The sequence below is a fragment of the Pseudopipra pipra genome, chromosome 14 (assembly GCF_036250125.1).
Source record: "Pseudopipra pipra isolate bDixPip1 chromosome 14, bDixPip1.hap1, whole genome shotgun sequence".
In the NCBI taxonomy this organism is placed as follows: Eukaryota; Metazoa; Chordata; class Aves; order Passeriformes; family Pipridae; genus Pseudopipra; species Pseudopipra pipra.
Window position 1 is genome coordinate 2610221 of NC_087562.1, and position 24492 is coordinate 2634712.

At 52.4% G+C, this 24492-nt stretch overlaps 3 protein-coding genes across 6 annotated transcripts in view; 2 read left to right on the forward strand and 1 right to left on the reverse strand.

The window, feature by feature from the left end:
• Nucleotides 1-3139: 3139 nt before the first annotated feature.
• On the forward strand, nucleotides 3140-6803 carry LOC135421951 (C-C motif chemokine 14-like). The gene is made up of 3 exons (XM_064670846.1): nucleotides 3140-5579; nucleotides 5988-6099; nucleotides 6470-6803. Exons 1-3 carry the CDS (start codon nucleotides 5423-5425, stop codon nucleotides 6573-6575), a joined length of 375 nt encoding a protein of 124 aa, XP_064526916.1. The 5' UTR covers nucleotides 3140-5422; the 3' UTR covers nucleotides 6576-6803.
• Nucleotides 6804-9953: 3150 nt separating this feature from the next.
• LOC135421952 (C-C motif chemokine 3-like) lies at nucleotides 9954-11722 on the forward strand. Its single transcript, XM_064670847.1, has 3 exons — nucleotides 9954-10257; nucleotides 10914-11019; nucleotides 11381-11722. Exons 1-3 carry the CDS (start codon nucleotides 10191-10193, stop codon nucleotides 11469-11471), a joined length of 264 nt encoding a protein of 87 aa, XP_064526917.1. The 5' UTR covers nucleotides 9954-10190; the 3' UTR covers nucleotides 11472-11722.
• A 7030-nt stretch (nucleotides 11723-18752) lies between these two features.
• Nucleotides 18753-24492, reverse strand: part of RANBP10 (RAN binding protein 10) — a 58552-nt gene continuing 52812 nt past the window's right edge. For 3 of the 4 annotated variants that reach the window (XM_064670830.1, XM_064670833.1, XM_064670832.1), the window contains 5 exons: nucleotides 23942-24137; nucleotides 23110-23234; nucleotides 22099-22244; nucleotides 21502-21613; nucleotides 18753-19446 (listed from right to left, as the gene is read on the reverse strand). In XM_064670830.1, coding sequence (XP_064526900.1) covers nucleotides 19316-19446; nucleotides 21502-21613; nucleotides 22099-22244; nucleotides 23110-23234; nucleotides 23942-24137 — 710 coding nt within the window. In that variant the 3' untranslated portion in view covers nucleotides 18753-19315. The remainder of the gene's footprint in view (nucleotides 19447-21501; nucleotides 21614-22098; nucleotides 22245-23109; nucleotides 23235-23941; nucleotides 24138-24492) is intronic. The other variant, XM_064670831.1, reaches the window with a different exon arrangement.

Genomic DNA, 24492 nt, shown 5'->3' on the forward strand with positions numbered 1-24492 from the left:
AGGGTTTCAGTCTTGCCAAAAGTTTACAGGAAATATATTTCCTCACAGGGATTTGTAGTTCCCATCCTTCTAAGGCAGTAAAGAAAACAAACAGATGGCTTTTTGCTTTGGTTAATCAAAGCTATGGCCAAACAGCAAACAACAAACATTACCCTCCAAGTCTGTTCTGTAACAGGGTAAGAGAGAAAGGGCTGAGCTACAACCTCTCCCACCCCAGCCAGAGCTTGGGCTGCCCTTATGTGCTCCTCTGGTGCTGGGGAGGAGAGGTGGGAAAGGCAACTCCATGAAAGATTTAGTGCCCTGGGGTTTGCCTGGAGTGGGGAGCTGAAAGGAGCGAGAGGGACAAAGCGTATTCCAGGAGCCCTCGTCCCAGCCCCGCAGATGAGTCACCAGGCCAGAGAGGTCATTGGTAGGATAAGAAACTCTGTGAAAACAAAAGCACTTTTTTTCCCTTCTCTTTTCCCCTCCCTGCCGTGGGGGAGGGCGGATGAGGAAGGAGGGGGCTGTGCAGAGAAGGCGGCCCTGGAGCGATGAATCATTTCCGACAGCAGAGCAGGCGCCAGCCTGGGGCCATTCAGGGCTGAGCCTCCGGAGCACCACGGGAGCCTTTGGATGCCCAGTCCCTGGGCTGTGGGTGCCACACGCTCGCTGGCTTTGCTGGTGTCTCTGTGACTGCAGGGAAAGACCTCGTGCCAAAGGTGTCCCTCCACACACCTTCCCGTGCTTCTCCTGGAGGGCCATGGGCTGCCTCAGGTGCAGAATTTGGTGCAGGAGGTAACTAATGCCAAGCCTGTTCTGCTCAGGTGGGACAAGGGTTGCATTCTGCACCTCGTGTGCAAGACACATGTCCTGCCTTGAGGTTTCCCTGCAGCCCACGGGAGATGGGGGACCCACGGTCATGGTGTGCCCCTTCTCACCTCTTGCTGACCCATGTCTTTGGTTTCCAGCTCCACATCGTCTCCACCACGTCACTAGCCAGCTATTTTGATTGACCTTATGAGAAAGAGTAGTCACTGGGATCCCACACGGGCTCCCCTCCATGCCTGCACCTCACTACAGGATCCATCAGATGGAACAATGCCAGGCCTTGAGGGCACTAATTGGCCTTAATCATCCTGACCAGCCTCATCTGTGAGTGGATTCACCCCCACAACACACACCCCCCCAACCCTCTGCCCAAGGACCAGGAGCCACATCTAAGCTCAGGCTTGAGGCTGTGGTCCCTGCTTTGGGCCTGCTGTAAGTGCTGGTCTGCAGTCCTGGCTCTGCTCCAGTCCCTTGGACAGACCTTGGATCTATACTGTAGGTATCTTGTCTCCTGGCTGGCTGGACCCTCTGGTGTTGGAGCCCTGTCTCTGTCCCCATCTCCTGCTACAGCTGAGTGGATTCCCCCAACCCTCCCAAACAGATTCTGGATCTGCTTCCTTACATTGATTTGCCTGGGGATGCTGATGGAGCCTCTGACCAGCCTCTGGCTCTGCTCCCCGTGCTCAGACTCTGTGGGCTCTCACCTCACTAACGAGGACACTGCCTGTGCTGGGGTCACCCTTGGCTCCAGCCTTGTCCCCTCTCACTGCTCCCTGCAGTCTGAACCTCTGCCATCCTCTTCTCCAAGCCCTGACTTCTCTCCAGGGCGATGCACGAGGTGCGCGGTGATTCCTGTGAAGCAGAGACACGGCCACCTCCATCCTGCCTGGTTTGAGACTTGTTTTGTGGTTTATGACATGTCTGTCCCTGCCTGGCACTGTGGTTTTCCTGTGAAACATTGCATAAGAGCTTTCATATCATACTGGGGGAGCCTCTGCCCAAGCTCAAGTAGCACCACTTTCACACCGCTGGCTCAGCAGAAGCTGTTTGGCTCCCTGTTACACAGCCACAGTTCTGCTGCGTGGCTGTGGGTCTGCCAGGCTTTGTGTTTGCCTAATCTCCATTTTTAGGAGGATTGTGCCCCATTCCTGTCACTGCAAGGTCTGCTGTTGTCACCGACATCCCCCTTGGGTAACACTGAGGTTGTGGGGACTCTGCAAGATCATGTCCCTTCAGTGACTCTCCCAGGTGATGGAGGAAGACTCATTTCTTGAGCCTTCAGAACTCACCCTTCAGAATTCACCCTTGAATTCTGCCATGAAGAAAATAATTAAAAGAAAAAAAAAGGAAAAGATGGAAATAAGTGAGAGGTGCCCTCCAAGGAGGGATGTGATGTCAGTTTGCCAGCTCCAAACACAGCCATCACAAACACTTTTTCACTACAATATCTAAGGGCCTTAGTGTGTCTTTCTCCTCACATTCTTTAACTGCATTTATTTTTCTGATTGCTTGGGTTTCATCCTAATCAAACACTAAGGAGCATGGAAATTCATAACTTGCTATAGTGCCTTCTTGGAATTATCAGGACTAACCCTGCTCAGATTTAAATCGCTGACAATTAGGCTGCAATTCCTTCCAGTCCTAATTTTTTCTGTTATCACAACTTTGCTTTGAAAGCTGAGCTGAAGCATCTCTCTATCGCCAGCTTAAACTCTGGGAGCTCAAAAGGGGTCAGGATTGAAAAAAGGAGGCTGAGTCCTCGCCAGGCATCATTTCCCCTGTTAGCCACCTGACACAGAAGCCTCTCCAGCATGGAGTCTCCCTGACACCCCCAGGTCCACCCTCACTTAACCCCCAGGCAGTTGATTAACCTCACCGGATAAAAATAGAAAAATATTTCCTTTTCAGAGTGTTCAAAGAAAATTGGCATCAGATCCTTATTTTTATCTTCTTTAGCAAAGTGGAGTCAGCTTCCCGTTTCTGGCTCACGTGCATCCACCTCTGCCTCCGCTTGGCCGTGGTGGTGAGGGCTTCCTGCTCGGCCACAGGGAGTTTCTTTTCTGTCCCTGTGCCAGTGGACGAGCTTGCCCAGCAAATCAGGGCCGACAGAACCCTGGGGAAGGGCTCCTGGACACGGCCTTCCTGCGGCCTCCGTGTCTCGTGGCTCCGGGCAGGACTTACCGCGCAGGATGCGTCCTGGATCACCAACTTACAGTACCTGGTGGTCCCCAGTGTCCGTCTGTAGGAAGCAGGCTTTGGAAGAGACTCTCATTTTCCTCGTTTTAGAGTGTCTTTCCAGGCTGTAGGACCTGGCACAGTCGTGTCTGGAGCCACAGGGTGAGCTCTGACTCCGGGAAGGAACAAGAGGATCGCCTTTTGTTCGTGATTACATCCTGAGTAACCAGAGCTTGAAAATGGAGCTGGGGAGACCCTTCAGTGAGCACCCCAAGGAAATGTGGAGGGGCTTTACACTCAGAAAGCTGAGGGTTTAAAAGAAGCAAAACTAGAACGTTTTGTACTGTAAATGGAAAAGACTCAAAGTACACTGGGTAGAACAGAAGACAGAGAAAACTTAAACCCCTCCCACTGCCTCCTGAGGGGCAGTTTCAGGCATTGGGTGATGCCCAGATGATACTCAGCCACATTTCCTGCCCTGGCAGCCCTGCTGCTCTTGCAGTGCAGAGGCTGTGCCTTCCTGAGTGCACGATGGTTGTGTGGTTGTGTTTTCCAGCATGGCTGGGTGTGCTCAGTTACCCATTGGGACTCCACTGCCCAGCGTGGGGCTTGTTCTGCCCAGCTCCTGCCCAGCTCCTTCCTCCCCTCACTGGCATCACTGCTGGGAAAGGCTGCACCTGAGCTGCCCCCTCAGCTTCCCTCCTCCCCCTCCTCTTGCAGAACAAATAGGATGCTGTTTATTTTTTATGTAAACAAGCAAATTGTTCAGAGTCCATTCAAATGAAAGGGAAACTTGGGCCGGCAGCGGGGCTTTCCAGCAATCCAGCAATCAGTTTTTCATCAACTAATGTCTGCACATCAGTTTCCCTTTCCAAAAGAAGAAACATCAAAAGGTCTCCAGGGAGTTATGAATCATCTGGCTTCCACAAACATGGCTTGAAAACTTGAGAAAGGGGAAGCAGAGCATCCTAGACCAGATCTTCTGCCAGACAAGCAAGCACAGTTCAGCAGAAGCTTCACAAGGGGAAGAGAACATCAACAAAGCTGTGGAGAAAGGAAAGATGGTTTAGGGGATCAGCAGGAGGGCTGGAGGAGTTCATTACAGCTCAGAGAGACACTGAGTCCCTGGGCTGAGCACATGCAGGGAGGAATGTGGGACCTGTTTAGAAACACTTTTCTGTAGTCTTCGGGTGGCTGCACAGTGTGGGTGACCTCACACCAGCTGCTCCCGGGCCAAGTTGTGCTTCTGAGCCGTAGGGACTCCATCTCCCCATGGCAGCTGAGCCAGCACAGCAGCTACACAGGCCTGAGTTCATGTTTTAATAGTTTCTGCTGGGCTGGGAAGAGCCTCATCATACCTCCCTGGGCTCCTTGAGCAGGAGAGGTGTCCAGGTGAAGCTGGGGGTCAGGAGACATGGGAATGACCAGAGCAGTTCTCAGCAGTGGGTGGTTTTCCCCCAAGTCTTTTAAAAGGCACCCAGGGATGATGCAGTCCCAGGCACAATGTCCTGCTCCAGAGGGTGGCTGGGGGGTGCCAGGTGACCCCCTGAGTAGCTCACAGAGGGTGAGGGGGGACTGTGGTGCCCTGCATCTACTTAGAGCCTGGTTAGAAAGAGGGAGTAACAAAAAGAGTGTCAGAGCAGGGGCTGAGCATGACTGACAAAGACCTGCAGAAGGTGTGATGAAGGGGGAGTCCAGCAACGGGGGAAGAAGCTGTCCCCCAGGTTAACACAGAGATCTGGGATGCTTCAAGGCTGTGGAAGATGGAAGATGAAAGACATCCAAAAGCTTGGAACACCTGGTTTTTCATCCATTCCCCTCAGCCAGATGCTGACTCCTGCCCTGTCCTGAATCCAGGGGCTAAGCCAGTCTCATCCACAAGGAAGAGCTCAACTACACCTCCTTCTCTTTTCACCCCACACTTCCCAGCTATGAACAGGGATTTTTGTTCCTCTCCATAGTAACAGCGTGGAACGTGATACAATTTCTGCCAATATTTGACAACTTGCAGCTGTCCAGCCACAGAGGGCTGGTGGCAGCAGCAGTCACCGTGTTTCTGCTTAATGCTTTCCAGGAATTCACATGCCACCCAGCCATCTCCAGCACATTTGTGTTGGCTCTGGGGCTGGAAAGGGACTTTGCATGCAGCGCCGAGCTTTGTCTTTCCTATCTCCACGAAACCTCTCTCTGAGTGCTTGGGAGCTCTTGAGTTGACACCTCTGCAGAGGAAGATTTCACTTCCCTCGTGGCTGTCCCTGTCTGGGTGAACACAGAAGTTGTCAAAGTTCGCTGTCTTTCCAGGTATTGTCCCAGACCATAACCCCGATGATCCCACGTGACATGGAAATCCCCAGGGGCAAGGATAAGGGTAGACCTTTTCCTTGAATTTGTTACATGTTATTCGGAAAAGGGCTAATGAGGGGAGGGCTGGAGAGGATAAATGGCAGCTCCTCCTTGCCTGAGCTCACAGCTCAGCTCCTCTGAAGAGGCAGAGCAGTACCCGGAGAGGAAGAGCCTTCCCACAGCCACCATGTTCCCTGCAAGGACAGTCCTGCTGCTCGTGATGCTCCTCACCCTCTCCCCACACTCCAGTGCAGGTGAGGCACCTCATGGGCCACCACTTCTGGTCGGGACTCAGGGTTATCCCACTGGGGTGGTCAGGCAAGAAACCCACCAGGTGGAGCAGGGATGGGGCTGCTGGCAGGAGGAGCAACCCCCTGGCCAGGGCAGAGCTGCACATCCCAGGGGGCAGGGAAGGAAGGAAACTGTTCCTGGATCTGGGTGGTTTTGGCAGAGCTGCTGCAGGGCTTTTGGTGCTGGATGATAACCTGGAGCATCCTCCTCTCCTGCCCAGGGAATGAAGGAGGAGGGCAGCTGGGGGTCCTCGTGGCAGCATTTGCAGAGTTTGGGGGATGCTGTGTGCGTCAGCCTTGTCATGGGGGAAGGTCCTAAAGACAAACTGCCTTCCACAGCCAGTGTTCACAGTCTCTCTTTGTCTTCTCCAGCCCCTTATTCTCCATCTGAGTGCTGCTTCCATTATGTAAAGGGTGCTCTCCGGCTGGCAAACCTGAAGGATTGCTATTCAACTTCCAGGGAGTGTTTTTTCCCAGCAATTGTGTAAGTCCTGGTAATTTCCCCACTGCTGTGCTGTTTCCTGAGCCAGCACAGGTTCAGTTCATCTGCAGACAGGACAGGGCCAGGTCTGTGTAGCCTCCACAGTTTTCCAGCATGAAGAGGGGAGGGCATGACTGTCTGGGCACTTTTACAGGGCAGAGTTTAGGACGTGAGTCCACTGCAGCTCCTGAAGGCTCTGCACAGGCTCTAGAGGTGCTGGGCTGCAGCATGAGCTGATTGTAGGGCACCAAGTACCCAGGGGCAGTATGCAGGGCCAAAGGGAATAGAGAAGGATCAGGGAGGGAGGATGGCATGGGCATGAGTGGGATTATAGCTGTCATTTCTCACAAAGCTTCACCTTTAACCTCGGCAGGTTTAAGACCAAGAATGGGACCAAGGTCTGCGCAAACCCAGAGGAGCCCTGGGTGCAGAGAGCAGTTGGGAAGCTCCAGAAGAGGAAAGAACTTCGTGCCCCATGATGTAGAGTGGGTGTCCTGGTTAAGGCTACCCAACATCCTGGTGGGAAGGAGGGTCTATAACCATCCTCCCAGAAGGGAATGCAGAGGTCCTGGCTGCTGGTGGGGGACACTGGCTCCCCAGAGCTCTGAGCTGTGTCCACCAGCCAGGCACCAGCCCCTGGAATGCTGCTGGTCCTGCCAGCACCTGCCTGCTGATCACAGCCACAAAATAAAGTTTAGTTCATGTGAGATTGGAGAGTGGTGTCCTTTCTTCTCCCAGCCCCACAGCGCTGCTGCTGCTGCCAGCAGGTCGAGGCGTGGAGCTGGCCAAGGGGCTGGGGTGGGATGGGGGATCTTCCCACTGAGTCTCACTGGGGCAGGCAGGGAGGGGCATGGATGGCACTGTATGGATGCAGGGCATTTGGGTATTCGCTTCAAGGGAACCCAAAGGGGGCTGGAGACTCACCTGAGGGCTTTTAGGTGCAAAAATGGGCCCTTAGAGGTTTCAGCTCGTCCCTTGTGCTGCCCTGTGCAGGAGCACAGCCTGGCTGCCACATCTGCCCCAGGACTGTGGTGTCTCTGAGCTGTGCTGCAGAGGAAGGGTTTCTCTGCAGACCTCCCTGGTTAGGGAGGACAGGCAAGGGATGCTGAAGCAGACAAGGGATTCACCAGCATACAGCCCTGGAAATCCCACCCCTGCCAGGATCCCTGGTTGCTCAGCAGTGATCCCTGCCAGGGTTTTGGGATGGGGAGGAGAACTGCAAGGGCAAGAGTGAGGAAAGTCATGGGTTGGGATAAAGACAATATAATATATAAAGCAAAAGCTGCACACAAAAGCAAAGCAAAATAAGGGATTCATTCACTCCTTCCCACCCTCAGGGAGGTGTTCAGCCATGGCCAGTGGAGCAGGGCTCCACCACGTGTGACAGAGACCTGGGGAGACAAAAGCTGTGATTCTGAATGCCTCCACGTCCTCTTTCTTTTCCTGTGACTGTTCAGTAAGGGGGAGGGGGAAGAAAACCAGCCCCCCCAAAAACCCCCACCAAAAAAACCCACCAAGTCACAAAAAAGCCATCACTTACCACCAGCCAGATGATGCTCAGCCAGTCCCTGAGTAGCTGCCACCTTGAAAGCCCTGCTGTCAGCACTCCCAGATCTTGGGGAAGGGAATTTTGGCTGCAGCAGCTCCAGAGGTGCTTTCACAGCAGAGGCAAAACCCACCCAGAGCTGAGGGATGCCCCAGCACACTGCAGGTCTGGGAACCAGAGGTCTCATGGGCACCAAGAGGCAGGTGGAGATCTGTGGGTCCACCAGGAGAAGCTTCAGCCTGAGGAAGCCTCTTGAACTGTTGCCTTTATCCTTCCTGAGCTTTCAGACTGTGGAGTCACCCTGTTTGCTTGGACTTGGTGCCCTCTCCTGACAGCTGTGGCATGGATGCAGCACAGACCTCAGCACCACCCAACATTTATCACACACACATGTAAGCTGTTAAACTATTAACTTCCATGATTACCCACTCAAACCCCAAGAGATTATACGAGTCAGAGAATATTTCCTCATCTCTACATTTTTTTCATCCGTGCCTACCCCATTTTAATTCCTGAAGTGGGGTTTTTCCTCAGTCAAAAAATTTGTATTCAATTTTAATTATTAGTGAGGTTGCAGGTGGTTTGGACAACCATAAACTCCTGTGCACAGCCTGTCTACCCCTGTTCTCTCCACACAGAGGGCTGCTTGCCTTTACATTTGCCTAACAAGGAGCACCTGGAGAACACCTGGAGAAGAGGCTGTGGGAATGGCCTGGGAGGTTGCTGGGAGCACCCCAGGCACTGCAGGTGTGAAGAGCATGGAGAAGACTAAAGCCAAACCCGAAGGTTCACTGCTGGGACAGGGACACAGAGGGAACCCCAGTCCTCCAGAGCTTTGTGGAGCCTCTCCAGGCCCAACATGCACTAATTTGCTTTATGAAGGGCAGAGAGTGGAGGCATCTATTAATGCTTCCTGTAGGACTGGGGACAAGAATAATTAGCTAAGGGAAAGGAGGTGCCTCAGACAAGCCTGAAAAGGGAGCTCAGGGCTTGGCATGTAAGGTTTTCTGTGCCAGGAGATGGCTGAAAAAGCCATTAGCTCAGTTCTCCCTTAATTACAGCCCTTTGCTTGTAACCCATGCCCAGGAGGTGGTATGACTCTGGCAGCTGCTGGGCTTGAGGGTCTGTACATCAGAGACATGGCAGGAGCTGCAAAAAGGAGGGCAGGAGAACCTGGGGGGATGCAGAGTCCAGAGAGGAGGACTCAGGAGCTGCTGTATGTCAGGTGTTTTTTGTCTGTAGAGCCCTTTCCTGGGGAAAGCAGCATCAGAACCTAGTGGTGCTGTGCCCAGCTCTCTGCATGGCCACCCTGGCCCGTGCCAGGCCACCAGACCCCACGTTGTGTGGGCTATTTCTTCTAAATCAGAATTTTCAGCACATTTGATTTGTTTCCTTCTCCTTTCTTCTTACAGAGAAGCCAGCGAAAGTGTTCTTACAGCAAACATGAAATAATCTTCAAGGAAGTCCATTTCTACCTCTATTCTCTTCTGAGAAGCCCTGGCTTGTCTCAGCCAGGTCCCCTCCTGTGCTCCCACTCACCACCATCCTATGGGGTTCCCAGTGGGTCCTCACCCCCTCCTCACACACAGACCATCCTGCCCTCCCTGGGAGCAGATCCCTGCATGGAAGCAGGGCTGGTGGTGCTGCTGTGTCTGTGCCACCTGCCCCTCCTGCCCTTGGGGTCCTCTCTGGGCTCTGGGATGACTCTCCTGGGGCTGTAGTAGGGTTTGCCCCATCTCCCTGCAGAAATGACCTGTCTGCACTGATGGCCACAGGCCTCCATCCTTCTGACCCTCTCATTTTGATCCCAGTGCTCATGTGGGAGGCAGAGGCAACACTTGGGCTCAGACTTGTGATCAGACCCAGACTCTCCTCAGACACCCCACTGCCACTGCTCTATTTTTTCCCCTTCTATAAAGTCTCCTGAACCCACCAAAATCATCTCTGCCACCCCCTGCTCTGAGGTCCCTGCTTGTTTGGTCCAGGATGGCTTTTTCTGCCTGACATCCCATCCCAGAGTGCTTCACTGACTAACCCAACACCCTCTGTATGGCCAGGGTGGCTGGGGAGGCCGGTTTGGAGGGGATTCATTAGTCGCTTAATTGGCCAAACCAATTAAACCCACCTGTGACTCGTTCCTGCTCAGACTGTGGGTCGTCTCTCCTGTCAGAAATAAGCAGATGAGCATTGGACCTGATGTTCTCTGCCTTCATGGGAATATGCTTTAATCTGCTTTCCTGAGTAAATTTCGGTTCCCCCAGAGCCTCCTGGAAGCCTCTCACGGCGTCACGGCTTCCGCAGAAAGCAGAAGTAGCCGCCCCCCTCCTCCTCGACCTTTTCCACCCCCCCACTGGATGTGTCCCAAAAATAAACGACAGAAACCCCCTCGTCCCTGGGAAGGGGCTTCTTAGAACACGTCTGAAGTTTTTGGAAGAGCGGCCCGAGGGGGCGGGATGAGGAGGATAAATTACGGAGCAACGGGAGCCAAAGCCACGGACACCGGGCAGGGCAGCACAAAGGACAGAGGAAGAGCCCTCAGGCAGCCACTATGGCCACTGCAAGGACAGTCCTGCTGCTCACCCTGCTCCTCACCTTCTCCCTGCACTGTGCCACAGGTAAGGCACCTCGTGGGCCATTGCTGCAGGTCCGGGCTCGGAGTCCCCACTGGGGATGTCCCACTGGGGAGGTTGGGCAGGAAAGCCCAGCAGGGAGTGGGAATGGTGCTGCTGGAGGGAGCAGCAACCCCCTGGTCAGGGCAGGGCAATGCAGGGCAGCACATCAGGGATGCAGGGGTGGATGGAGAAGGTGCTGGGTGGTTTCAGCAAAGCCGGCCCTGGGGAGATGCTGCAGGAGCCTGGAGACTCTGGCAGCCGTTCCCCAGGTCTCAGCTGGATGAGCAAGTGGTTGGAGGGGGGGGGAGCACGTTCAGCTGTTTGGAGCCTCCTAAAACACCCTACAAGTTGTGCCCCCGCCTTGGAAACCCCCAAAACCTCATCCCCAGAGCGAGCAGCCCGACCTTACTGTGCACTCTGGTGGCTGCAGCAACACGGGCTGTGGGGTGCCGGGTCCTGTGCTGTTCCCTCCCCACCATTGTCCACATCCCAGTCCTGTGCTTGCTGGCACGAAGGGAAGCAAATCCCTGCTGTGGGATCCTGCAGGAGCTGCTGAGAAGCTCCACAGTTCCACATCCTGCGGTGTCACTGTCTGGCGATGCAATTAGTTGCAAAATGCTGCCAAGGCTGTTTAAAACATCCCTCCCTTCCCTTCCCAGCCCACTTCAGACCCATCGAATGCTGCTTTGAGTACGCAGAGAGACCCGTCCGACACGTGCAGAGCTACTATGAGACCCCCATTGACTGCCCTATGCCTGCAGTTGTGTGAGTATCCCAGGGATTGCTTCCCACCCCGGCACGGTGGGGAGCTGGAGCAGCTCCTCCTTCCCATCCCACCCTGCAGATGGCTCAGTCCCAGCCAGGGGCATGTGCCTGGAGGGGGCTGTGGCAGGAAAGTAGCTCAGTAGGGTGGGCAAAGGGGGGAAAAATAGGTTTTAGTGCTTTCTGCTTAAGCCAGTGGTCTGGGAAGACTCAGACACACACCATCAGCCCAAGGAGGCCATGGACTGCTGGAGATGATTCCAAGCCTCCATCCAGGATAGGGCTGCACAAGGGAAGGGGAGAATGAGAAGGGAATGGCTCACAGTTCACATTTTCACTCTTTTTCCTCACCTTCTCCTTGCAGGATTGTGGCTGCCAGAGGTACCAAGATCTGTGCTGACCCCAAGAAGCGCTGGGTGGAGAAAGCCATGGAAAAGCTTAGAAAGAAAAAATGAACTCCATCCACCATCCCACTTGCCCATCCAGTCCTCCTGTCTCTGCTGGGTGCTGACAGTGCTCACAGCCCTTCTCCAAAGGCTGCTGTGGCAGTGGGCACCACCACTGCAGGTGGAGCCAGCCCGTACCCTGGCAGGGTCAAGTGTCACCACATTATGGACCAGCCGGCCACCAAGCTCCTCCTGCTGCCCCTTCCCTGCCAGGCTGTGCCAGTGGAGCAAATATTTATAATAAAAACTCATTGTTATAAGTTGCTGTCTGAATTTTTCCTGATTCTTCCAGCCCAAGGAGCAGATCCTACAAGCCCAGGGGATGGTGTGACCCAAAGAAACCTCTGCCACAAGCACACGTTTCTCCGGGCTGGGAGCAAACCGTGCCTGGTCACAGTGTGCTTCATTGGGAATGTGATAGCAGAGCCAGGTCTTGACCCATAGGTCAAGGACACGGAGGTGAGGTTATCCTTGCCCCTAGGTAAGGCTGTACATCCTCAGAGCACGCTCACAGCCCCACAGGCTTTGCAGGCGCTCCAGAATTAAGGGGTCAGCAGTGGAGGGTTCCGAGAAAAGATACTGATCTACCAAACCCTTAATACCTTGTCAGCTTCCAAATGTGCTGGTGGCCACTGCAAAATATCTGAGGGAGATAAGAAACAATATCCAGTGTGCTGGGAGAGTGAGGACACAACCCCCTTGAGATGGGCAGGGAGGTGTCCTGGCTGCCTGTCCCCCTGCAGGGCTGGGGAGGGGTGGGAGCAGCATGGCACCCCAGACACTCACACCAGGCTGCTGGTCCATCACCTCACGGGAGAGGTGCAAATCCACATGGGAAAACCACAGAAAGGTGAAGGCAAGGAATGTGGCAAGTGCCACAGACTGATCATCAGCCCAAAGCTTCCTCAGTGTTTCATGCTCCGTCACAGAACACGGCAGGGCTGTATTTTCTAGGATACCGAATGGCACGGGAAAAACATCCCCAGTGACATTTCTGCCCGCAGGTCATAAGCACCATGGGATGAAGCTGAAGCAGAATCTGATGCTGGGGAACAAACATCCCATGGATTGTGCATCCCCTGTCAGAAGGGACACGAGCCGCCGGCCCCGTGCTCGCCTTCCCCGGCGAGCACAGACTGACAAAGCACATGGCTCCACACTGGCTCTTGCACATGGATGTGTATTTTAATAAAAATAATTCTGTCAATATACAGCAGAATGTCGATTTTTTTTACCATATTTCCAGTATATTTTCATAGGCTTTTTCTCAGTTAAAACCCCCCCCCAATCCCCTTTTCGAAGTTTTCATGCGAAGCGTCAGATAACTTAATTCACAAATACTAAGCTTAGACTGAACCAATGTGCACAGTTTGTGTAATGTCCATTTAGCCAATGTTGTACCAAAGAGGAGGAGCTCCCTTCCGAAGGCGATGAGAAGCCTGGAGTGGCACAGGGAGATCTGCCCCCGCTCCTCCGGGGCTGGTGGGAAACCTGCAGAGACCTTGCACCCCGTGCTCCAGCCGAGCATTCATACCTGAGTTTTGAGCAACCAGCAGGAGAGGAGTTCACTGCGTGGTGGGCAGGTCCTGGGGCTTGCCCTGCTGCGTGCCAGAGCTTCAGGTGCTGGCAGCCTCCTCCTGCCTCCCCCAGCTGCAGAGCCGTGAAGAGCGTGCACAGGCGGGACCGAGAGACAATCCCAAGCCAAGCCCTGTGCAGAGTCCTTGGTCTGGAATTCACCATAATTATTGTATTTTTCAAATTTTCTTTAAAATCCGGAGTATCCCCAGAGCTGCTGCTGTTTCTCCTTTCTCCAAGTTTGAGCCAAGTGTGGAAGCCCAGCCTGCAAAAATCCCTCTGTGCTCCCTTCTGGAGGAAGGGTGCAGCTGAAGTCCTCCCAAGCAAAAGAGGTCTGAGCAAGTGCCTTGACCCAAATGGAGTGACCAGGGTCTGCCTGGCCAGGGGATATGGAGCAAGGAGCAGAGGTTTGCATGGCCTCCAGGAATCCTTCTGTGGTGATGTGAGTGTAAATCCCTCATGGGAGTTGAGGGCTTCCTGCAAGCAGGAGAGAGTTAAGCCTCCCTCCTGGAAAGAAAACAGCCAGCAGGACACGTGCTCCTCAAGTCTGGATGATGCCCTGGCTTGTTGGGCACTGCTACAGCTCAAGCTGCAGGCTCTGAGCTCTGTGAGACGTGGGGAGAGGGACAGACATGCCCTGACCAGCCATCCATCACCTGCCACCTCTCGTTGCAGGAAGGATGGTGGAGAGCAGCCAGTGCTGCCCACGAAAGAGGCCTCCAGGTTCTCAACTGCTCCCCTTTCCTCTCGAATCTGCTGTAGCTCCTCCCAGCTCCCTGGCAACACTTCCTCCAGCTCTGCCCTATGCAGCCAATGCAACAAGACTCACAGCCACCTCTGTCTCTTGAGTAAGAACTGCTGGACTGCAGTTCCCTCCATCACTCATTCCTCATTCCTGGCCTGTCCTTCCCAAGTCTTTCTGCAGAAACACCTTGGGACAGACGTGTACAGCTGGAGACCCAACACTAGCTCTCTACAACAGACCTACTGCCTCCCCAACCCACCACTCAGGCTGCTCTCACACTGGCAGGGTGGGAAGTTGCTCCTTCTGCAAAGGGGACTCCTGGGTGGACCAGGGCCTTTTCAAGGTGTTCCTTCTCTCAGGCTGTGACCAGCTCCACAGGGCCTCACTGCACCCAGGACTGAAGCATGATGGACCCCTCTCTCCATCTGCTGCCCATGGGGCAGTTCAAGTCTGCACTCTGCTTCTTCATGGGAAGAGCTTCCCAATCCTGTCTGGTGCCCCACACAGCTTCACAGCATTTACAGGCTGCTCTACAGCCTGACTGCCAAGGTTCACCTCCTCAATCAACCCCACAAGGGCAGAAGAAACTCTGAAACTTGCATCTAAACAACAGCTGCTATGTATTAACACAGACAGGTACCAAAGCACAGAAGCAATCCAACCTGGTTTGCTTTGCTGAAGGAGGAGATGGTTCATCATCCCTGATGCCCAAGGTGGAAAATTATATACTCAATCCCCAGAACTAGTTCCAGCAGCTCTGGTTGCTCCAGTTGTTCAAGGGAGACTCAAGAACAAAGCTATTTAAAGAATGGTAAAGATGCCTGAATAAAACGTGACAAACAAGGACACAGCTTGTGAGGACAGGCTGACATGTCACTGTGAAAAACCAGAAGGAAAAAGGAAGCATATGGAAAGATCCTAGGTAACCATGAGGAATGATACTCCTGGACGGGCCCATCTTCCACACCAGTCACAGCTCCATCTCCCAGTGTCCAAACCCAGTTGGCAGCAGCACAGTGAGGACAACCAGGATGCTGGAAATAGCAACAAGCTGTAGCACCCATAACCAACACATCTTTTATATGTCCCAGAGCAATGAGTTCCAGCTCTGGTACTCACAGGGGGCTGGTACTCACAGCCACCAGACAACCTCCCCTCAACAGCTGGATGCTGCATATTGTCCAGTGCTTCACTTGGGAGTCCCTCTCCATTCTGCTCCCTGCACACAAGGGCTCAGTTCCTAACCAGACTCCAGAAAAACAGCAGAATTGCTGCAGCCAGACCAGCTGCAGGCTGATGGGATCCTGTATGGTGACAAAAAGGGACTGTTGTGCCCAGATCTGCCCCTTTAGGCCAGCGTGGCACAGCAAGCCTGGGAAGGGCAGTTGGTGTTGCCATGCCTGTGCTTGACACAGACACGAGCCACAGAGCTGGCCCTGGTTTGGAGCAGCTCCCACAGCACCCAGCAGGCAGATACCACTATTGGTGGTCATGCAGCTGGGAGAATACTGGGACTGTGGGAGGCAGACAAGCAAGAAGGGAGAGCTGGTAGCAGCAAGAAGTTTTCCCAAAACAAGCTGGCTCTGAGAGCACATTGAAGGATGCAGGGGAAACAGACCTCCCTACTCATGGGAGGGCTCATCTGAGACCTCATTCAACCTTCTAAGTCTTGAATTAGCTTTTGTTAAATACCTGCTAGGGTAGGCTCATGGAACATCCAGAAGAATCATCTGGAACGAAATGGTTCCAAGGGGAACAAGATTTGGCTCCCCTAGTACAGGAGAGATGTCTACATGGTCACAGGCTGGACTACTATGTGTATGAGGTGGATACACCTCCCAGAAACCTTTATCCCAGACACTCCAGTGCACCTCACTCCAAAGTTCTTCCAGTGCATTCTTGATGCTCTCTATCACTGCTCTGGGGGAAGAGCATGAACCTTTCTCCACAGGGAGAAAAGCCTGGTGATGCAATTCAGCTCCATGAAGACGTCTCCACAGAACCCCTGAAGGACACTTTAACCAAGGCTCCAGGTCTGGAGTTCCCAAAATGTTGTTCTCAAAAGGCCACTTAACAGTCAGGGCATTGGGCTCAAAGCCAAAGCCCAGGATGTGCAGGGCTGCTGTTCACCACCCTGGAAAACAAGTTTTCACCAGGTCCCTTCTGAGAGGCCCTCACTGCAGTGCTGAGTTTGAGGAAGGCGGGTGGAGTGGCTGGTGCCCAGAACACAGAGATGGAGTGTGTTTGCCACTCTACAGATCACTCTGGGTGGTGCCTCTGGACTGATCAGGGGAGAGCTGAGACCCTCCGAATGTGCAGCCACAGCAGAGCTGGAAGAGGTTTCTCCTGGGAGCAGTGACCAGGTTGCTCGAGGTACTTGGAATAACAAATCCCAGCTTTTATAGAAGTACTTTTGAACTGCATGTAGCCTCTGTTCAGGGGGACAGCCATCTTCAAAGCCAAAGACCACAATTCACTTTAGTTCCGCTTTTTAAAATTACTGCAACAATCCAAACCAAGTTGGTTCAGCCAACATGAACCATCAAAGAGCAGCCAGGGAGATTCAAAGGCAACAGGCTTTGAAATACAACCTGGGAAAAGCAAGCCAGAAATCCCACCTAGGAATCAGGGGTAGGTGAAGGCCTACACCCCACCACACACTGCAAACAATGCTGATCTTCTTCGTACTGAGTCATGGCCACGTTAGTCAGAATCTGAGCAAAATAAGCAGAAACCAGTAGTGAAACCACCAGATCACTTGAAATAAATGAAAAAAATCCAAGTAACATTCATCAGGCATTTCCTGGCACCAGAATAACCAGATATCTAGGAACATCTCTTGTTTTGGGGCTTTTTTTTTTTAACAGTGAAAGGGAAACCAAAATAAAAAGATGCTCTAGGACAGTCAGCACAGCTTTGCTGGGAAACCAAGTGGGGCATTACTATGACACAAGATGAAAAGTCTTGGCTTAAAGAAACCACAAAGAGAAGGAACCCAAAAACCTCAGAAAGAGATAGTGTTGCTACAAAGATGAGAAGTCTGCAGCCAGACTGCTGCAAGCTAAACAGGGACCAACAGCAGAGGATGTTGCCAAACATGAAAAGCAAAGCCAGGTACTGAGTTTTTCCAACCTCAGTACCCACAATCAGCCCAGCAGTGTGCCCTAAGCCTGGGTCTAAGGAATGAAGAGCCTGCAGGAGAGACTCACCAGGCCAAGTTCACAAGCTGCCTCAGGCTCTGTGGGCTGGGACAGGCTGGGACAGGCAGCCCTGGCACGTTTGGGATCAGAGGCTTCAGAAAGGAAACCCGTCCATCGAGTTATCTCTGCACTTGCAGCAAGGCAAGGACTGCAGGCTGGGGCAATATCCATCTGCAGGCCAATGAGGAGAGCTGAAAATCAACAGATGAGCTTTCAGGCACATCAGGTGTCTCGCAGAATTGACAAGAAGCCCCAGATTCCCAAGTTAAATTCCTTCTGCTTAGTGCAGCCCTCTGCCTCTGTCTCCCTAGAAAAAGCCTGTGGTAGGCAGTGCTCCCTCTGCTTTTTTCAGCTACACAAGTTAATCTGATAGAAATATCTCCTCCATCTCCAAACCTCCAGCTGACTGTTTTCTTAGGCCACCATGGCTCTAGCACTGCCTCTACACACTGTACACCTTCATCAAAAGGTAGGGATAGCATTCCCAACCATCTCCAACACCATCTGCACATTCCCTGCCACAGTCATCTTCTGCAGTGCAGGAGACACCCGACCCCTGCCCTGCCTGGATTTCAGACCTCACGTGCCAGCTGCAAACCCAGCCTAGCTCAGAGGTCACACACACTTTCCCTTCTCAGTGGCACACAGGCTCTCATGCTGCTTCAATTCCTGGCACAGGCTAACCTCCATTTTAAGGGCAAACCTCATCCCAACCTGTTCATCTTTCACTGAACCTTCCAAAAAAAAAAAAAAAAATTGGTGAACAGCAGTAAAAGTCATGTTCATTTTGAGCTCCCCTGGGTCCTCCCCAGAGCTGCTGACCTAAAATTCATTTGGTGCAGAACTGCAACTCCTGCCACGCAGCCAGGCTGAACCTGCCATCTCTAAATGGTACAGCAGAGGATGCAAAGCACATGGTGGTGCTGCCCACAGCCTCACCAGGTGACAGTACACACTCAGAAACAGAAACAAGTGCTTTAAATGCTTGGTATCACTTGAGTCCCTGGGCCTGACACCACAGCACAGACACGTCAGTCCATCTTACTTGGAGGTTACTCACTCACAGATCTTTGCTGGTCTCCTTTGGGCCTGAAACTTCAGTAATTATCTTAGTAATCCTTAAAGAAACATTGCTGCTCTCTCCTGAATGGCCCAGGCCTGGCAAAGCTGGTACTGACCCCAACCCACAAGCTGATGTCAGCATGTCCCACCTGAGAGGGTGAGCACAGCTCAGCCCAGGCTTCTCAAGACACTTCCAAAATTCAGAAATGCTCATTTAGATCAATGTTATGGGGATGTGGGGGCAGGAAATACTGTTATTACTGAGTCTCAGTTCCAGAGCCCTCCTACATGGAGATAAAGGAGGATTTGTTAATTTAACAAAAAACTGTTGGCCCAATGGGGCAGCACCCATGGATGTTTCTGGCAGGCTCACACAACCTGCTTCTACACATGCAGTGGCAGATGATTTCATATTCACCAGTCCTGCCCCTCCAGCTGCCAGGAGAGCTGGATTTAACTATTTCTCAGGGTTGTGAGACACTTCTACAGCACAACCACTAACACAAGGCAACGTCAAGTCTTCTACTCTTCCCACTCACAAAGCCAAGTTCAAGAGCCTTGGGCTCTTAAGAGAGGCACCATGAAGGACCAGGCTCCTCCAACTCCCACCATTAGTGCGTGACAGGACCTACCTCACCAGGTCTCCTGCGGGGTTGTACGATGTGTATGTCTGGGACCGAGTCTGTGGGCAATAAATACATCAATGACTTTGTGGAGGTGGAAGAGACCTTTTTAATAAACATGATTCAAATAAAATAAAATAAAAAAAAATCCCTCTGAACTGCCACTGTGAGAAGAGTTCAGATAACTAGCACAGAAGATGATGCTGTATGTGCACGATGGAGGGAGGAGGGAAGAAAAGAACAAGCTGTCACCAACTTGATCAGCTTCCTCAGTAAATCAGCATAAACCAGCTCAGCAAAACTCTCCAGATAAAATATCGGTGGAACCATGAGAAACAACTCAAATCAAAACAAAGAGAAATCCCTACATCAGAAGGCGCTACATTAGAATAACCAGCGAAATACTGAGTGCTGCTGGAGCCGCAGCAATGGCAGGGAGACAGGTGAGATCTGCCGGTCGTTCCTGGGGTCAGGAATAGCCACACAGTGAGGGGACTCACTCAGTCCTTTCACAGGCAGTGTTTGTGTGTGCTAGAGGGGGTGTCGGTGGCAGGGAGGTCAGGCTATCGAACGAGGTGGTGGTGCAGAGTGGCAGCAACGGAGGGTGAAGGGCAGCACTCAACGATGTCAACTCCATCTTGCTCTGTGTTAGTGCAAATAGTCGTCTACTCTGGCAAAGGAGCAGGAGCCCAAGCCCACACGAGCCATGAGCCGCAAACACTCCGAGGCCTGGCCCAGGGCAAGCATCAGCGGGGGCTGCTTTGGCAGGTTCTGAGATTCTGTGGGGGCAAAGAAAGAAATCCGCTTAGAAGAGGTGTCCCGGCTGTGTGCTGGCTCACCCACACTCGGGTCCCTCTCAGTCCCCACCAGGTACCCAGCCCAGCATCCCTGGCACGAGGTGCTGGCTCTGGAGAGAAGTTACTCCTTGAGTTCCGCTGGCTCTGCTCTGCTGCTCCTCCACATACCCCCCACCGATGACATGTCCCACGGCTCAGCAGGGCCTTTGAGAGAGCGCTGCTGTGGGGGCCAGAGCAACAAAAAGGCAGTGAAGCTCCTGCTGATGCTGTCTGCCAGAAAACCCTCAAAGCATGAGAGATTGAAGTATGGAAGAATAAGGAAAGGCAGGAGAAACTGGTGCCAAGTGAGAGCAAGCTCTCCACCTCTCACACTTGTGCAAGGCTACACAGCAGCCCAAGCCCTGGACAAACTTGTCTCTGCATCTTTACAAGTGCATGTTCACTGTGCAAGCACAAGGGAACCCTGAGCTGAGCTGGACAAGGTGTCTTGTGACCCGTGTGATGAAGCATGTCCAGACACCATCGTTCATGTCTCCCTGGTGACAGTTCTCAGCAACTTGTCCACGCTCCTCAAGCACTGACAAACAACTGCTGACTCCCAGGGGAAGGGACTCTCCTTCCCAAAACATGTAAATTCTGTTCCTCTACTCAGTCAGAACAGCTGTTCCTTCCCCCAGAAGGCAATCTCTAAATCTCCTTCTGGCACACTCAGTGTGAGATGCACAGACCCCCTAGGAAATCCTCCCGGGCACAGTGAGCCAGACCAGGCATAGGAGCCCAGCATGGGTTTCCACGACAGAGAACCTGTCCAGTGGACAGTGTCTGGCTGCTGTGGATGGACTGGGGAGTGTCCTGCAAAGTTACCTGGGCAGTGACACAGCATGGGCATGATCTGGTGACAGGTTCAAGGGCCCTGCCTAGAACAAATCAATCCCTTTGTCGCAGACTGGTGGCAGGCCATAACCTCATTATTTCCCCACCGTGGGTTTTTCTGGAGCTGAAGGTGCCAGGAGGATCAGTAAAGGGACAGCAAGACACTGAGGGCAGCAAAGACTTCCATCATGGCAGGCCATTGCATTTACTACACCAGGTTCAAGATGGGGGCAAATGACAACAAGCTGTTGGGCCACGGAACGTGCTTGTCTAAGGAAAATGGAAGAACAGGCATAAATGTTCAGCTCTGAGGACACAGAGGAGGGCAACAGACTGCTCATACCTGGATCCAACCATCCTGCTGACACAAAGAGCAAAGCTTATCAGAAGAAGAGGAGCTGCCTTGACAGCTGAAGAAAACCAAGCTATAACCAGATCTCTGCACAGAGCAGGGCCCTCTCAGTGCAGTTAAGATCGTAAGGGAAAGAGCAACAGGGCCTGCCCTGCAGGGAGTCAGGCTCTCTGGGATCTGGCAGCCATATCACAGGGTGGGAACACACAGAGGCAGTGCTTGAAGGGAAGGTAAACCCTGTCTGCATTTAACTCTGCATGTTCAGCATGAACTCAAAGGTAACTGGAATTATGGCTCCCCTCTGCTTTAGAGCCAACACTATGGAAAACAGCTTCACTCATGAGGGGCTGCAAGAGAGCAACTGCATTCCCTCCCAGAAAGTGGGATGATGCCAGGACTCAATTCTGCCAACCCACACAGCATGGAAAAGCGCCCTGGTAATGCCTGCAAAATGATTCAGGTAGGTTCAGAACATGAAGGAAGAGGGGCAGGAAATGCATCAAAGAGATCTTGGTTTCTTCTATAAGCAGGGGAGGAAAATCCTAAAGAGCATCCTTGGAAGCAGCACTGAGGAAGATGCAAGGAAGGGAGCCAAAAGAAGTTTCTCAGGAGGATCCATTCTCTGCAGGCTTCCCTCCCACCCCCCTTCCTGCATCATTGCCCTGACAGTCCCCAGCAACAGAAAGAGAGGCCAAAGCTGAAAACAAGAACTCCTGAACTTTCCCTAACACTTGCAGGCTTGGCCACCACAGGACTGCCTTTGAGAGCAGGTGTGTCCAGGGGGAACAGCTCCCACAGGAACCAGATCTTACCCAATATAGCACTATTGAGAGCAGCACACACAGGTTCCCTCTGGATCGGGTCCAGCTGTTGGCCAACGGGGCAGTTCCAAGGGTCTGAGTAAGCTAACAAGCTAAAGGCGTCCTGTGTGAGAGAACAGAGAGGCACAGTGAGGTCCTGCAAGGCTGCAAACACACAGGAGAACCACCAAGTCCGTCAGCTGGGGCACCTCCTGCCATCACCACGGTGACAGGTGCCTACCTCCTGAAAAGAAATGGCCCTTTTCTTCTTGGCAGCAAAGGACCACACTGGGCCATCAAGATAGTGGGTTAAAGAGGGTGCCCCCTCCACCTGGCAGGGGAGCCAGCACAGGAAGGCAGGTAGAGTGTCACCTGGAGAGAAGAAGAGCATGCAGTTGCTCCAGGAAGGCAGGCAGGAGCTGTAGTTCTCTCCTGTGCTGAGAATTGGGTGTAGATGCTCTACGTTCATGGTTTGACCTCTGATCCCCATGCAGGCCCCTCTTCCTCAGCAGGTGCAGAAGTGGGGGCTACCCAGGGTCTGCAAGGGAACCCACACCCCCAGTCCTGGCCCAGAGAACTGCTGCAATGCAGCACAAGGCCCAGGCTTACCTGAAGCATCTTTTTGTGCACGGTGTTCTTCCCATATTCTCTGCAAAGCTGCTCGCTCAGGATCTGCAGCTCCCGCCCAAACTGGATCATTCTCTCGGTGGCAGCGTGGTTCCCTCCACAGAGCTGCCTCTGGGGACAGCTGTCTTCTGGAGGAAGGGCAGTGGAGAAGGAACAGTCATCTCTCCTTCCTCACCAATGCCCGCTCTGTGTCATGACACCCACAAACTCCTTCCCCTTCTGGAGCAGGTGGCTGCTCCCTGCTCTAAGTTTACTCCAGTGGACGCTTTCTGTGATTCCTGCACTACAACAGCCAGCAGTGGGCTTTTCACAGTGCCTGATAAGTACAGGAAAGATTTGAGCTCAGTTTAATGCCACAGGACTACCTAGAAATCAAGTCTCCTGATAAAATCCCAGGAGCTTGCAACTCCAGCTGTGTTACCCTTTCATGTGTGTAATACAACATACACAACACAGAAATCCCTCGGTTTAACAAATCCTGGACTCAGAAAACTTTCAGGCAGACATGCCAACACCACCAGCTTCCCAGTATTAGTGGCCACAAGACCCATTTCAACTGGAGGAATCCCCAGTTTCAGAGGTAGTGTGGCAAATTCATCCTCTCCCTCCTGGCTAAAGCACCCACAAACAGGACAGTCACAGCTGACCAGCCGTGCTGAGGCACAGCCCAGCTCAACTCCCCAGCTGGCACTTCTGCCAGGACTGCTCTGAGCTGGATTCCATGACCAACACTGAACAAGCCTTTGACTCCTACTGCTTCCCCTGCTCCACAACATCGCCAGCACTGCTGTGAGACTGTGAAAAGCCAGACCTAGTTTTAGTTCCAGGACAGATTAATTTTCCCCATGGAACAGGCACCTTGAGAACTTCATTCACTGGGTGGGGAAAGAAGCCCAAAGTACATGTTTTACTCCCCACTATCCAATCACAGTTTTAACTCTTGATACCAGCTCTTTTTATTTCCCTTTACCCCTCCTGCCTCTGAGGCCCTACCCATGCTGGACTCATCCGTCTGCAGGATCTCTTCATGTTTGTAGGTGCCATTCATTATCCTGGTGGATGAATTTTCCAGGACTCCGTTGGGATAATGCTCAGCCTCCATTTCCATCTCGCTGTCACTGAAGTAAAAAGAGGGAAGAAAGGTTAGATGTCTAAATTAGAAAGGGAAGAAATTAAGAGCTCATGTGCCAAATGCTGCCCAGCAATGGCCAGCAGAGAAGGAAAGGTGCCAGCTGGACTACAGGGAGCCAGATGGTCTAAGTCAGTGTAGCAAAAAATGTTGCAGGCTTCTGAATACAATTTATGAAACAGGTTTCTGTTCTGGAAGTGCCTGTCATAATTCCAGGTGCAGAGTGCTTTGCATTTTCCCTTCAGGAAGTGTTCATCCCTGGGACAGCAAACAGCAGCCAGACAATAGATAACACACTAACAGACTGCACAGGAGGGGAATCTTGGCTAAGCCCTCAGTCCTTGCAGAGAGTGCAATACAGAACACTTAAATGTTCAGGACAGCAGGCTGGCTGAGACTGCTGAATAACTACTGATTAGAGTGTCTAGACAAACCCATGGCACCAGTGTAATGGGACAGCTTGGTGTCTGGAAAAGGAGCATCATAATATTCCTTATGAGATAAGCCTCCAAGCCTGAGCCACAGAAGGGAAACTGGAACAGGTTTGTGGCTGCTGGGAATTGTAGTGACCTTGTAGATACCAAATATTGCTCAGAAGGGCAGGACAGATGACCTTCTAGCTCCTCAGAAAGCACACTGAGCCCTTTCACACCATCCCACTCTCACTCAGGTGTCTCCAGAGGAAAAAAAAAATACCTGGTTTCTTGATTACTCGTACTACTGTGCTGCTGAGATTTGGTAGAATCTGTAGAATTGGACTCAGAGTAGTTCACAGATGAGGGGGAAGAGGAGGAGGAAGATGAAGATGATGAACTCAGTGCTGGGTATTTACTGTGACTCTGTTTGCTTTTTGTGGACATGACTCCATTGCTACAGGTTGGACTATCTGCTCCTGAAAGCCAAGAAAAAAGAAAAATAAGACCAGACTGACAATATTACTCTGTTGTGAAGTCAACAATTTGGAACAAGAGGCTTTGCTTTCCTGACCTCCTCTCACCAGTGCATCAGTGAGACACCGAGTCACTGGTGGCTGCACTAAAGGGCCGCCTTCAAAACCTTCTTTATTCTGAAAAAAACTGCTCTGCAGACAACTAATGCAAAACCAAGAGGCCTGTGAGATAGGAGGATGCTCTTGTCCTCACACCCTTTGTGGAGCTCCCCGCCCTGAGGGAAGCGCTGGGCATTCCTGCCTGAACTGGAGAATATCTAATTTTGGAGTCTTGGAACTTTTTGAACCACTTGTGGGA

What these genes read in the sequence shown, in the direction of transcription:
- LOC135421951 (XM_064670846.1), top strand. Translation starts at nt 5,423, where the DNA reads ATGGCAGCTCCTCCTTGCCTGAGCTCACAGCTCAGCTCCTCTGAAGAG. An exon ending in CTCCCCACACTCCAGTGCAG is followed by an intron (nt 5,580 to 5,987) that starts GTGAGGCACCTC and finishes TGTCTTCTCCAG; the next exon opens with CCCCTTATTCTCCATCTGAG. An exon ending in TGTTTTTTCCCAGCAATTGT is followed by an intron (nt 6,100 to 6,469) that starts GTAAGTCCTGGT and finishes TAACCTCGGCAG; the next exon opens with GTTTAAGACCAAGAATGGGA.
- LOC135421952 (XM_064670847.1), top strand. Translation starts at nt 10,191, where the DNA reads ATGGCCACTGCAAGGACAGTCCTGCTGCTCACCCTGCTCCTCACCTTC. An exon ending in CTCCCTGCACTGTGCCACAG is followed by an intron (nt 10,258 to 10,913) that starts GTAAGGCACCTC and finishes TTCCCTTCCCAG; the next exon opens with CCCACTTCAGACCCATCGAA. An exon ending in TGCCCTATGCCTGCAGTTGT is followed by an intron (nt 11,020 to 11,380) that starts GTGAGTATCCCA and finishes TTCTCCTTGCAG; the next exon opens with GATTGTGGCTGCCAGAGGTA.